Below are 13,086 nucleotides of genomic sequence, written 5' to 3'. Positions count from 1 at the left end.
ACCCTTTCCCTTCTTTTGGTTAAAAAAAAAAAAAAAAAAACAGAAACAAAAACCTACAAACCTAGTTTTATCCCAACGTAGAGACAGAAACAGAATCAAGTCGCTAAAACATCCTCCAAATCTCTGGGTCCAGCTATGCCTAACTTGGCTTTCCCAGCTACATGGGCCAACAAATTCCCTACCCTCAGCTCCATTTTGTTTTGCTTAAGTTCACCTGAGTAGATGCTATGGCTGCAAACAAAGTCTTTAAAGTTGTAATAAATTTCAGAGAGAAAAAAGCAACACAGATATGGAACTGTTTCTACTATTATACTCACATCACCAGAACAGCAGCAAACCCATGGAGGAGCTAATATTATTTTTTTAATGAATTAAAGAGTTCACAGTGCTCATCTAATTCAACCATGTCATCGTGAGTCCAAAAAGGCTAAGTCACAAAGCTTGTCGGTAGCAGAGGCAAGACACCTGCCTTGGTTGGGCTTGTAGCTCTATTAACAGCTCTTTTCAGTGAATGTACTAACATGAAGAAATACAGTCACTTGTTTAAAACCAAAATATAGTAAAACCTACTGCTTTACATTTCTTACCCAAAACTAAAAAGCCCACTGTAGCACAGCTGCTTAGCTAAAGAAAACAATAGGACATAACTGCTATAGAAGCTGCAAAGCTCTGGCACTTACCTCCAGAGAACAAACCCTTTTTTTTTTTTTCATTCCCCACAGGGTGGTTACTATGCTCACTGCCAGTCTCTACACTTTTCCTATGGGAATTTGACTAATGAAGTCACCTCATCCCATCTCCCAGCCCAAATTCACCCAACAAGCCATAATACTTATCTCTGTAGTTTAGGTCATTAAAGTATAATAGTGTATCTTGAATTCAAACTAGATTCTCTGCATAATGTAAACTCCTTTGTTTGGAAATCCTTGGCATTTTACCAAAGATGAGAAATTTAAATTTTTACCTCATCAGCAAACAAACTTTTATAGTCTTTTATTTCTCTGCTTACTCACTTGCAGAATAAAGGAAAAACTTGAAGTCTCCAAAATGAACTAGTACTCCATAAATTTTATTGATGTAAATGTTAAAACCAGATCTTTACTAGATGAAGTGCTAATACTTATATATCAAGCTGCTTTCTTAAAAGTAAAGCGACACTAAAATTTATTTATTTATTTTTAAAGGTTTATTTATTTACACAAGAACCTGGGTACAGGCCAGATGCACGGGAGGGTGAGAGGATTCACCAGAGACAGAGCAGGGAACAGAACAGGCAGATCTACGAAATACACTGCTAAGGGGAGCAGCAGGCAAGACACAAGAGGTCTGCCTCGCCATGTGGGACTCTTGCTGGCCAGCTGGGCTCAAACCCGTGCTGCAGAGGCTGTGGACAGCCCCACAGTGCGGCGCCCAACCGCCTGCGCCACCAGGGAGGCCCTGAAATTTATTATTAATGTAATCTTGAAGGTCATGCCTTCTAAATTCGAAAACACTGTCTACCCCATAAGAACAAACTGTATATAGTGCAAAGTATGAATCTCCATCATCAAGTTTTGTTCAACAATGTGGCCCAGTGAATCTGAAATATACTGGAAGTTTTTGCTCTTCAGAGTAAATGCCAAAAGACACAAATCTGATAGTTTTCATATCCAAAGTACTAACTCATTTCTCTGTGCACATTAAAATATCATTTACAGGGCCTCCCCGGTGGTGCAGCGGGTGGAGCACAGCACTGTGAAGCTGTCTGCAGCCACTGCACCACAGGTTCGATCCCTGGCCAGCCAGAGAGAGACCGCGGCAGACCCCTTCTGTCTCGCTGGCTGCTCCCCTCGGCAGTGTATTTCAGTCAGTCTGCCATTTCTGCTCCCCACTCTGTCTCTGGTGAATCCTTTCACCCTCCCGTGCTTCTGGCTTGTACCCCAGTTTTTGTGTAAATAAATAAATCTTTAAAAAAAATAAGAAAATATCATTCACAATGACCAATTCATCTTTACTTTAGAAGCATTTGTAGAACTACTGTTTTCCTCCAAAATTCACTTTCCTCTTTAAGTATAGTTAATATATTAAAACACTAATGGGAATTTAATTATGAAAAGCCAAACAACATAAATCTTTGAAGTCTTACTTAGTGTTTTACAAATTTCCTACTAGAGTTTAAAGGGCTGCCCATCATATTTAAACTACATTTACTTAACAGTTTGACCACACAGGTGTTTCCTCTTCAGGCTAAAGGACCAATGAGTTAAGTCAAACCATTTTCAGTCAGATAAATCACCTATTTCTAGATGATGACACACTAGACAGTAGACTTTTATCCAGAAAATTCCTATCCTAATAAATTATGTACAGGTTTCCATGGTTACAATTTCAAAATCGTACCAAAAATTGTGCAGAAAGTGTTTAAAAAAAGAAAAAAGTATTCATAGATATGGCAGCACAATAGTGTTTCTAAATAAAAGCAATTCACTCTCTTCTAAGAAGCCTAACAGCAGTAAGGTAAACTTTAAGTAAGGTAAACTTTAAGTGATTGTACTTACAGCAGTAAAATAAATTTAGATAAATAAAAACTGGGCAATTTGAAGCTGCATTAACTCATTTTACCCACTGCTCTGGAACTCCTGAGCATGTTAAGATGCTGGAGAATGGGTATAATGCCTCCTCTCAGAAATGTGGTTAAGCTCAAAAGAGCTCATAGGTTACAGAGCAAAACGAGAATTATCCCTATAGAAATCCATCATTACGATGATGCTGCATCACCTCATAACCAATTCTGAAGAATTCAACTGCCCCCTGGATGAATACAGGTTGTCCTGATAATATATTCATTCATCCTACAATGTCCGTTGATCTAACGCGGGGTCTTGCTCGCCTGCAAAACTGAATGGAGCAGCTTGTTCCTTCCTACATATATCATTAAAAAGCCTCCAGAGTTTAAAGGTACTATTGCCAGTAACCTGGTTTGTTTTTTGTTTTTTTTTGTTTTTTTTGCTTAAAGGTCTAGCACTTTGTCTAGAGTACAAGAATTATTTGAGGCAGATGTAAGCCATGATTCTGCTCAATTCCAGTCTGAAAAAAAGAACAAGGCACATATAATGGAATCCAACTTTTGCAGAACATCAAAAAAAGATAATAAATTCCAAGTCATTTCTGGTATAACCTAACTGTTCAAATTACCTGACAGTATCTTTATTCTTTCTATTCTGTCAACCTTCAAAAAATAAAAAAACTGCATTACATTAGTCACTGAACTACAACTTCAGGGCTGGAAGGAACATGTTCACTTTCACATTTTATGATTAAGAGAACTGAGACTAGTCCCTAACGTTTCCAAGATCACAAATTGTAAAGGACCTAAGACTCCCAACTCCCCCCATACCCTGACCAGTGCTATTTCCAGGGCTGCACTGAAACTCACTTTGGATAGTCTGTTAATTTCCTCACAACATCCAAAAGAATACTATTAGCTTAATGTTTAATCTGTTTTCAAAAAACTGTTACAAACTGACTTAAGTATCTTCCCAAGGCATTACTGAAAGAAGACATGTATGCAAGCTGCACAAAAACTCCTGCAGTATTTTTGGCAAAAGAGCTATACTGATCCACCACATCAAAATACCCGTTAAAGTAATTGTTTCTAACTTCCACAATGGAGCCTGTTTGGAACTGAAACTTTCTAGGAAGGAATATACTTCATTGACATTTCCAAGTTACATGCTGAAGATCCCAGTCAGGCATAAAAATATCCATTAAAAAAGATCTCATTTTGAGAAGAAAAGTTCTACTAAAAAATGTTGCAACCTTATCTGTCCCATCACTTACTTGAAACTAACCCTGAAAAGTACTGACAGAATTTTTTGCATAAAAATTCACATGGTATCTAAACGACTTCTAATTTGACGCTGATGAAAGGAAACATTTTAATCTAACGATGAAATGTGTACAATTTAATAAATTTCAGTTAGTTTGCTTGACAACTCACAATTAAAATGTGTTGTCATTAAAAGAGCTTAAGTGTACCAAAAAGGTTAAAAAAAAAAAAAAAAAAACCTTTGCTTGTTTCCTTAAGTCTCCCACTGAAGCCGAGTTACTACTTGCTGTGGATTAAGTGATTTTCACATTCCTTCTGCCTCCAGCTAACACTCTGGATGAATAAAACAAGGATCTAGAAACACCCTTGAAAGCGGTTCTGAGCTCAGTTCCTGCCTTCGTGGGGCAAATTTTGAAGACCAAAAAAAAAAAAAAAAAAAAAAATGCTACTGGGAACTGAGATGATTTTACGATGGCTTTTACGTGAAACAGGGATGTGCTTTCACCCGCCACGCTCGCCGCCCCACCGAAGAGGTGAAAACGGTCCTCCGCACTGATCGTGAAACTGGGTCGCCAGGCAGGCACCCCACGCCCGCCAACAGTGAAAAATGCTGAAGTAAACCTTCAGGGGAACACGGCTGCGGGGCGCGGAGCGGTTCAGTCAGTCACGGCCTCCCCCGAGCCAGGCCACGGGCCCCGGGGTGGCAGCGACGCCGCCGTCCTGCGCCCGCGGCCGGCGCGCGATGCTGCGGCCGGAGGGGGCTGAAGGGAGGGGTCGGCCGCGGCGGGTCAGTGGCCCGAGGAGTCAAACTAACAAAGAGCCGAGCGCGCCCCGAAGCCCCCCACCCCCACCCCCGGCCCGGCGGCGCCTCCCCGTCGCCTCCGACCCTCCCCAAGTTCACCGCCGGCCGCGCCTGGCGCCGGGGCCTTCGGCCGGGCCGGGGCCGCGTCGGCGTTCGCGTCGGGAAACGCGAAAACGGGCAGAGCCGCGCGGGGAGAAGCCCCCGGAGGAGAGTCGGCTCTTCCCGACGCCGCCGGGGCGGGCAGGAGGCCGGTGCCCCCGCCGGGCCCTGCTTCCCGGGGCGCCGCCCGGCACGGTGGACAGGGCGCCGCGCTTTGTTACCGGCTGTGAGAAGCTCCGGCCGCCGCCGCCATCGCCCCCGCCCCGGGGCGTCGCTTCGCGGCGGTTCTCGCCTTCCTCGGCCGAGTAGTCGATCTCCCCCTCCTCGGTCTTGAGGCGCTTGGCCTGGCTCTCGTACTCCCGGTCCTCCTCGTACGTCTCCCGGGGCGAGGAGGAGGAGGAGGACATGGCGGCGGCCGGAGGGCCCGGCGGGCAGGCGGGGGGGTGTGGGGGGTGGCGGGGCGCGGGCCTCAGACGACGCCGGCCAGTCCCCGCCGCGGGCAGCGCCGCCTCAGCGAGGGTCTGCGCCGCCGAGCCGTCCGCGGGGGCCGCGCGCCCAGGATCCGGGTGAGAGCGGAGGGCGGGCGGCTGGAGGGGGGCGCCCCGGGCGGAGGCTCCAGAGCGGCCGCTCCCCTTTCTTAGGGAGCCGACATTCAGCCGCTCGCTCCTCCTCGGTCTCTGCTCCCGGCCCGGGGAGCGAAGCTAAGGATGGGGACGCTCCCGCGGCTTCCGGTCTTCCCTCCTCCCCTGATCCGCTCCCCGCAGCCCCGGCTGCGCCTCCCTCCGCCCCCGCCTCCCGGCCGCCGCGCAGGATCAAATCCAGCCGCAGCCCGCGGGAAGCGCCCCTCAGCCTGGGTCCTGCTCCCTATTGGCGAGGGGGGAAGCCGACCGGGCTTTCCATTGGCTGCAGGGGCTGCTCGTCAAAAACCGCCCACGGCCCCCACCCCCCGCTTTCTCAACTAGCCCCTGGCTGGAGAGTCTTGACCGCGCAACGCCCGCCGCGAGCCGGCGGGAGCCGTTGCCGCCCCGCGGCCGTTAGCGTGTTGGCCCAGGCCCAGGCCCAGGCCGGGCGCGGCGTGAGCCCCGGTGGGAGATGAGGCGAGCAGGGGGCCGGGGCTGCGGGTGGGTGTTAACCGCCCTCCCGCTAATTCAAATGCTCTAATTACTTCTCCTCGGAAGAGGATGAGGAAGACCTCTGCAGTCCCTGCGGGCACGCCCCGTGCACCCCTGAATCTGCAGGGGGTGAAAGCCGTGAAGTAGCGTGCTCCTCGTGCTGTGTGCAGAATCTAATAGCAGTGGGTGGACTCTCCCGGCCCCTAACTAGATAGTGAAGAACTGCAGTCGGCACGTACTGCGAGCAGCGAGGTGCAGCTGCAGAAGACACCTCCACGCGGGCGAAAGTCAGGGTGATCAAGTCGGCGCTCACCGGTAACCCCCTCTTCTTTCCTGGCTCACGCCGTCGGGCACTTGGCTGTGGCAGTTCCTGCTCCAATTAAGTGTGTTTTCAAGCTTCCAGATAAAAATCTTACTCTTCCCCACCGCCCTTTCAGTTCTGGAGGATCGATCTCAAGTTGCTTGTTTTTGAAAGATAAGAAGGGCTCGTAAAAGTGTTTGTCCTTCCAGCCACACCGCTCACTTCCTCTACGGAGCTCTGAGGACTCCTCGTTGCCGCTTTCCTCTTTTGCAAGCGGGTCCTTTATACCTACTTCTTAGGATGTTTTCTTGTAAACACTAGGAGCGCCTGATGACAGAAACTGTGCCCCTTTTGTCTTTGCCAACCCAGTTCCTGCTCAGTCCCCCACCACGTGAATGTGGTACTCAAGCATGCTGCATGGGTGGTGCCTGGAAAATTAAGGTCCAATATTGAAATTAAGGTCTTGCAGGAAAGGAAGTACCGACCTAGCACCTAACTGGCCTCTGTGACTTCAAACTTGGAGGGCTGCCTAGGATCAGGCGTCATTTAAGTGTTTTTGTTGTTATTGTCCCTCAGCTGCTTCCCTAAAGGTGGCTGGCTCTTCCTTTCCTGTGTGGATTGTTTCCTCCCTAGCCTAGTTCTCTCTCCTTTCCAAAGTTATTTCCTTCAGAAAAGCCGTTTTTATTTAGCGCTGACAGTGCGTTAACATACAGTGTTTTGTACTTGATAATTTACCCTGCCTGTCATCTTGAAATCCAATTGTAGGCATTGTCTATGATGCCATCCAGCTACAATCAAGTTTGTCTTTGGGTGCAGGTGTACACTAACAAAATAGAACTAAAAAACAATTAGAAATTTGATTTGGTTGCAGGTGTACACTAACAAAGTAGAACTAAAAACAATTAGAAATGAAGATCGCATGGAAATGAACAGAAGAAAAATCATAAGAGGAAACTGCAGAGTTAGTTACAGATGAGGAACTGTAGTGGCAGCACACTGGGAAAAAGAAAGGAACTGGAAGGCATTATACAAACTTTCCAGATATTTTGTATGATGGGAAAAATAATTTTAAATTCTCAAAGTCTACATCCAACCTATGGCTTATACAGGTTAAAATGCAACTGTGACACCTGTCCATAAGGAAAGCCAGTCTTGGCAAACCTTACTGCTGTACTCAGTATTTACTTCGCTAACAGTGGGTAGGAAGCAATATGAACAAGTATTACACTTAATTCTCTTTTTAAATAGCCTAAATAAAACTGTTAAAAAAGGAAGTAAAACTGAGACAGCATATGTAAAGGACACAGGTAGTACATTGACATGGTAACCTTTGGGTTTCTTGCAGATATGTTGCTCAAACAGTAAGTTCTTTAGTAAGGAAAATGCGAAGCAGCTCATCAATCACTATACTAGGAGAAAAACTAAAGAAACGGGGCATAAATTACCTGCTGCATGACTTAGATGAGATAAAGAAATTACACAGTAGCCAGAAATGCCTAAGAAACCCCAAAAGAGCTCCTAAATGCAGTTACCATCTGGAATCTCTTTTGCACTACATACAGCATCTGACCTTTGGCCAATTATCTGAGTGCTTGATTGAACTGACTGCTGCTGATTTGAGTAGGCAGCAGCCAAGAACTTCCATTATCACTAGTCAAAAAGATTCAAAGATTATATGAGCAACAGATAGTCATGGTTCTTTATAATCTAGCCCCAAATTGCCCTTTAGTTTTAAATCTCATCGCTGACCTATGTAAAATTATAAGTCCCTGTGATGAGGGGCTAGGAAACTATACGAATTGGTCTCTGCCTTCTCGAAGCTTACAATCAAATTGAGGAAACAAAGCATATATCCAAGAGATAGGCTACAAGGCACATATAACACACTTGTGAAGAAAACTACAGTACATTCAATGTACCAGGCACTGTGCTAACCACTTCAAGAGTAATATGTCAGTCCTGACAGAAGCCATCTAACAGAAACATTACTATGCCCGTTGCACAATTTTTAAAAATCTAGGAGAGGTTAAGAGACCTGCTCTAGAGAAACAGTAAGCTACAGAACCAGGATTGGAACTCAAGCAATCTGATTCCAAAGCCAGTACTCTCCATCACGAAGAAGGATAGTTGACTTACTGTGTTATTTACTATACATGCAGATATAATTTACAGTCCCTTATAGTACTAATTGACTTATTTCTAGCTGTAATTATGGAAGGGTGTGAGTAGATTGTAGATTATATACCATTTTCATTGGTATAAGGAAATTCATTTAACAATTGTTTTAAGTGTTCATTTTAAATTTTAATTTCTATAGACAAGGCTCAAAAATCATGAGGAATGAATTCTCTGAGCTAGAGGTACAAATTATAAGCTTTTCACAGTAAAACTCAATTCCCAATATTGCTATTTCATACAAAGCTTTTGTTTCCTATCCCATCTCCAGCAAAATTCAAATAAAACTTTCATGCACACCTTAATTGTGAGCCACATTCCCAAAGGATTGGAACTATAGACGGATATTTTAATTAAGTCATACTTAACATGAAATCCAGCCTAGAACAAAGTCCATTCACAGGCAAATCAATTAGTCCCTGTGAAACTGTCAATCCGGAGCATACTATTTGTGATGAACCCAAAACATACTATTTGTGATGTTAGAACTTTCTTTTTTTAACCGAGAGCATCAGGCAGCACTGTTACCCAAACTGGCCCATTTAATTCAATCCACAGTTGGTTAAGGAGAAAAGTCACCGTTCCAGGGGCATGCACCCTGCAGGAAGTGCCTCCAGTACAATTAGCTCACTGTGCAGCCAAGTGTAACCACAGTGGTATTCTCTTTCACACACTATTATTACGCACATCTGCTTTTGGGCTAGACTGCCTTCACATTTGAACTCTATAAAAAATAGTAACCATTTGTGATAAATCTGCAAAAATAAAATACATTGATCTTACAATGACTGGTCATATCCCAGCTAATAAGAGGTAAAATTAGATTTTTGTCATCAGTTGTAGCCACTTACCCTTAGTCTAAGAAAGAATATTTAAATGGCTTTCATTTTTCTCTATGATTCATGTGAATTGTGTTTTACACACCTTTAAAAATAATTTTTATAGGGCCTCCCCGGTGGCGCAGTGGTTGAGCGCTGGGTTGCGAAGCTGCCTGCAGCCTCCGCAGTGCCGGTTCGATCCCAGGCTGCTCCCCGGCCACTGGAGGAGGGTCCCACATGGCGCGCAGACCTCTCCTGCCGCCCGCTGCTCCCCTCAGCAGTGTACTTCGGCCCCTCTGCCTGCTCTGCTCCCCGCTCTGACTCTGGTGAATTCTCTCACCCTCCCGCACTTCTGACTGTACCCAGTGCTTGTATAAATAAATAAATAAATCTTTAAAAAAAAAAAATAATAATTTTTATAAAATAAAACTATAGCATTTCTGTCCACAGTTGAGAGTACATAGAATTTATCAAAGTAAATTCATCTTGCATATGAAAATACAGATAAAGTTACCAGTTGTAGCTCACACTTAATAAAAGTACATAATAGGTAATGACTGGATATTTGTTGATCTAAATTAAGCTCTTTCTCATAGCTCAATAAAAAGAAACACATAAAACAAAATATGTAAACTGTAATTACGCCTATGGTATCTCAAAGACTGATCTATAATTTGATTTGCTCCTCACCCATTTTTGCAATGAGATCATTTTCAAAATATAATTCCATTCTTCAAAAAGCTGAACACATATGACTCATTTTGTGCACTGGATGTACCAAAAAGCGTATGATTTAAATTTGTAAATCAACCACTGTGTTCAATGTGAGAAAGGCACATTTAATGAAAGATTTACTGTTATGAATATTTTCCAAAAGTGAACATTCCTTTCTCAAAGTGAGTAACCACTCTCTGACTTATCTTTAAGAACAACATTATATGAAAATCAAAATTACATAATTGAGAACTAAGCAAACAAAAATAATTATCTTTAAAGGTACTATTGTAAGCATCCAATGTTGAAAATTTTCTAGATTAAATTATAAAGAAGTAGCACTGTGTAGCACTTTACTATGTACAAAGCAATCTCAAATATATTTGATTCTCACAGAAAACCTACGAGGTAGACAGGTTAGCTCCTTAGATCTTCATTTGGCAGATGAAGTTTGGAGAGACTAATCTCCAAATTTCCATCTTCTTTTCACTCTCCCAATGAGGACATATGATTAGATTGGAAGTGAAACTTTTCATTTTTCTGCCCTATAAGGAGAATTACTTTCCTAGGGCTATAACTCTTAAATCAATAAGTAATTTTTGTGAATAAAAACTATTGCTTTACATACCTGTAAAAGAAATATGTATGTGATATGTACTTAAGATATCTACACACATATATATGCACCTGTTTTCAGAAGACCGTAAATAAATAGTTGCTATGTAAAGCAATGAATACATGAGTGATCCTCCAATTTTCATGGAGCAGAGCCATCATCCTCACCACCACCACCCACCAACACCCCTGAACCACTTTCTTTCAGACTGTTATGTAAGAGAAACAATCTTCTATTTTGCCTTAATTTGGTATCACGTGGTTGTGGCAGTTTAACCTAACCTATCTATGTTAGACCCTCCAGAGAAGGAAACTGGATTACTGGAAACCACAATTTGAAAAAATACTTTATATATTTTCTTATACTCTTCAACTCATGTGCCATGTAGTTATAGCCCTTAGTTATTAAAAATTCATCAATTAATGGGCCTCCCCGGTGGCGCAGCGGTTGAGCGCTGGGTTGCGAAGCTGCCCGCAGCCTCTGCGGCGCCGGTTCGATCCCCGGCTGCTCCCCGGCCACCAGAGGAGGGTCCCACATGGCGTGCAGACCTCTCCTGCCGCCCGCTGCTCCCCTCAGCAGTGTACTTCGGTCCTTCTGCCTGCTCTGCTCCCGGCTCTGGCTCTGGTGAATTCTCTCACCCTCCCGTGCTTCTGACTGTACCCAGTGCATGTATAAACGAAACAAACGAACAAACAAACAAATAAATAAATAAAACATGCCTCTATAAAAAAAAAAAAAAAAAAAATTCATCAATTAATTCCTTTGTATCGTTATAAAACAAAAACCAATGTTACCTTGCAAGGGACTGTTTTTTCATCTTAGCTGAGAAGAGGAGCCATATGTTTTTCCCAGACCTTTGATATTTTGTCTCCTACAATCAACCTTAGCAGATATTTCTAGCAGAGTCTCACAGCAAGAGGAAAAAATCTTTAAATCATTAAGGATAATGATTTACCATAAGAACCAATTGCAACATGAGTGCTAATAGCTTTATAGAAGCACAAATGTTTCTTTGCTGTCATCTGCCCTTGTAAGTCAATCACGTTCAGTTAATCACCTCATAATCTTACAGCTCTCTGTTCATTCAACAAATGTTTATAACATATATTTTCAACCTGACCCTAGGGTGAGCATATGCCTAAGGAGATGAAGATGAGCAAGACATCACAGTTTTCTCTGTGTTCATGTCAAGCACTTATATCTTAAAGGCTAAGGAATATTGTTACCATTTTTCCTCCATAGACTTACCTGAGACTTCAAGAAAAATAGTAGGGTACATAGCACCTTAACTATACAAAAAGCTAAAACTGTCAGCACCATTATTTCCCACTACAAACTGTAGCACTAAAAACTGTAGTGAAAAGCATACTTTCATTCTCTTTAATAAGTTATTAATAATGCATTTTGCCAGTTAACATTGATATCATCCCTTTACCAAGAGTCACAAAAATAATACCCTTTATCAAAGTAATTTTACTCATAAGAATTTAAGAAGCTATCTATATAAAGCTGTTCACTACATTATGATATCCGAGAATAGGGAAATCACTAGATAAATTATCATTGTCAGCTAGACAAAATAAGGGATAATTGTAAGATTCTTGTAACAATAAAAAATGATTCATTATTTAATGGACAATTTTAAAAAACATAAATACAAACGTATTTGTGTGTGTGTATTTCTCAATCTTGGCCCTATTGACATTTTGGATTAGATAATTATCTTTTTGGGAGGGCCTTAATTGTAGTATGTATAGCATCTTGACTTACATCCACTAATACCAGTAGCACCTACCTGCAATCAATATCACGAGACATTCCTAACTGTGCCTTAGTGGACAAAATTGCTTCCTGTTGAGACTCCCTAGCAGATGAACTTATATGGATAGTGTATTTTCTGTAATGACAGTTATATAAAATATATACACATATATACAGAGCTGGAAAGAAAACTTAAAAAGACATTTTAATAAGTGATAGTTATTGAAACTTTTAAACATTCTTTTTAATATTTTTGCAATAAAAATTTTAGGACATTAAAATAAAATTGAACAATGTTATGATTTATAAACTCGTAAAAATTAATCTTTAAAGATTAATACACATCTTATTATTAGAGATAATTTTAATCTTCCCACTATAATCATATCATTAATAGAGCTTTATTTAGATGCTTGCAAAATCATTTTTTAGAAATCCATAAAAACCAAACTGTATGTGATTCATACAGGAAGGACACAATGACGCCTTCATGAACCAGCATAATTTTTATTCTGCCAAATGCTTTCTGTAGCTAGCCCACATTCAGAATTGCCATAGATTTCAAAGGGAACTTTGTACAAGAAAAAATGTGAAATCTGAATTATTTCATCACTGATAGCCATCACTGGATTTGAGGAAGAACTTAATGTATGTTTGGCTTCAATGAGAAAGTTTCTAAAAATATTTTGACAGTGCCCAGTTTTATTAAAAATTGTACTAGGAATTACAGCATCTAACATTTGCAGAATGCAGTGTTCAAACTTTCATTTAATGGACAAAAAATAGAACCTCCATTATGAACATGTGCTGGGAAATACAGCAAGTATATAATATAGACCAAACAGAGGGTAAGGCACTCTAGCACGTAGGACTGAGAAAG

General features: G+C 42.2%; 1 protein-coding gene across 2 annotated transcripts in view; it reads right to left on the bottom strand.

The window, feature by feature from the left end:
* Positions 1-5,155, bottom strand: part of HNRNPLL (heterogeneous nuclear ribonucleoprotein L like) — a 39,446-nt gene extending 34,291 nt beyond the window's left edge. For both annotated transcript variants that reach the window (XM_037528208.2, XM_037528206.2), the window contains exon 1: positions 4,931-5,155. In XM_037528208.2, the coding sequence (XP_037384105.1) occupies positions 4,931-5,116 (186 nt within the window). In that variant the 5' untranslated portion in view covers positions 5,117-5,155. The remainder of the gene's footprint in view (positions 1-4,930) is intronic.
* Between the last annotated feature and the right edge of the window lie 7,931 nt (positions 5,156-13,086).

Source organism: Talpa occidentalis, unplaced genomic scaffold (genome assembly GCF_014898055.3).
Source record: "Talpa occidentalis isolate TD23 unplaced genomic scaffold, MPIMG_talOcc4v2.1 talOcc4.5, whole genome shotgun sequence".
NCBI classification, from domain to species: Eukaryota; Metazoa; Chordata; class Mammalia; order Eulipotyphla; family Talpidae; genus Talpa; species Talpa occidentalis.
Note: the sequence above shows the minus strand (reverse complement) of the source record. Positions and strands in the feature narration are given on the sequence as shown.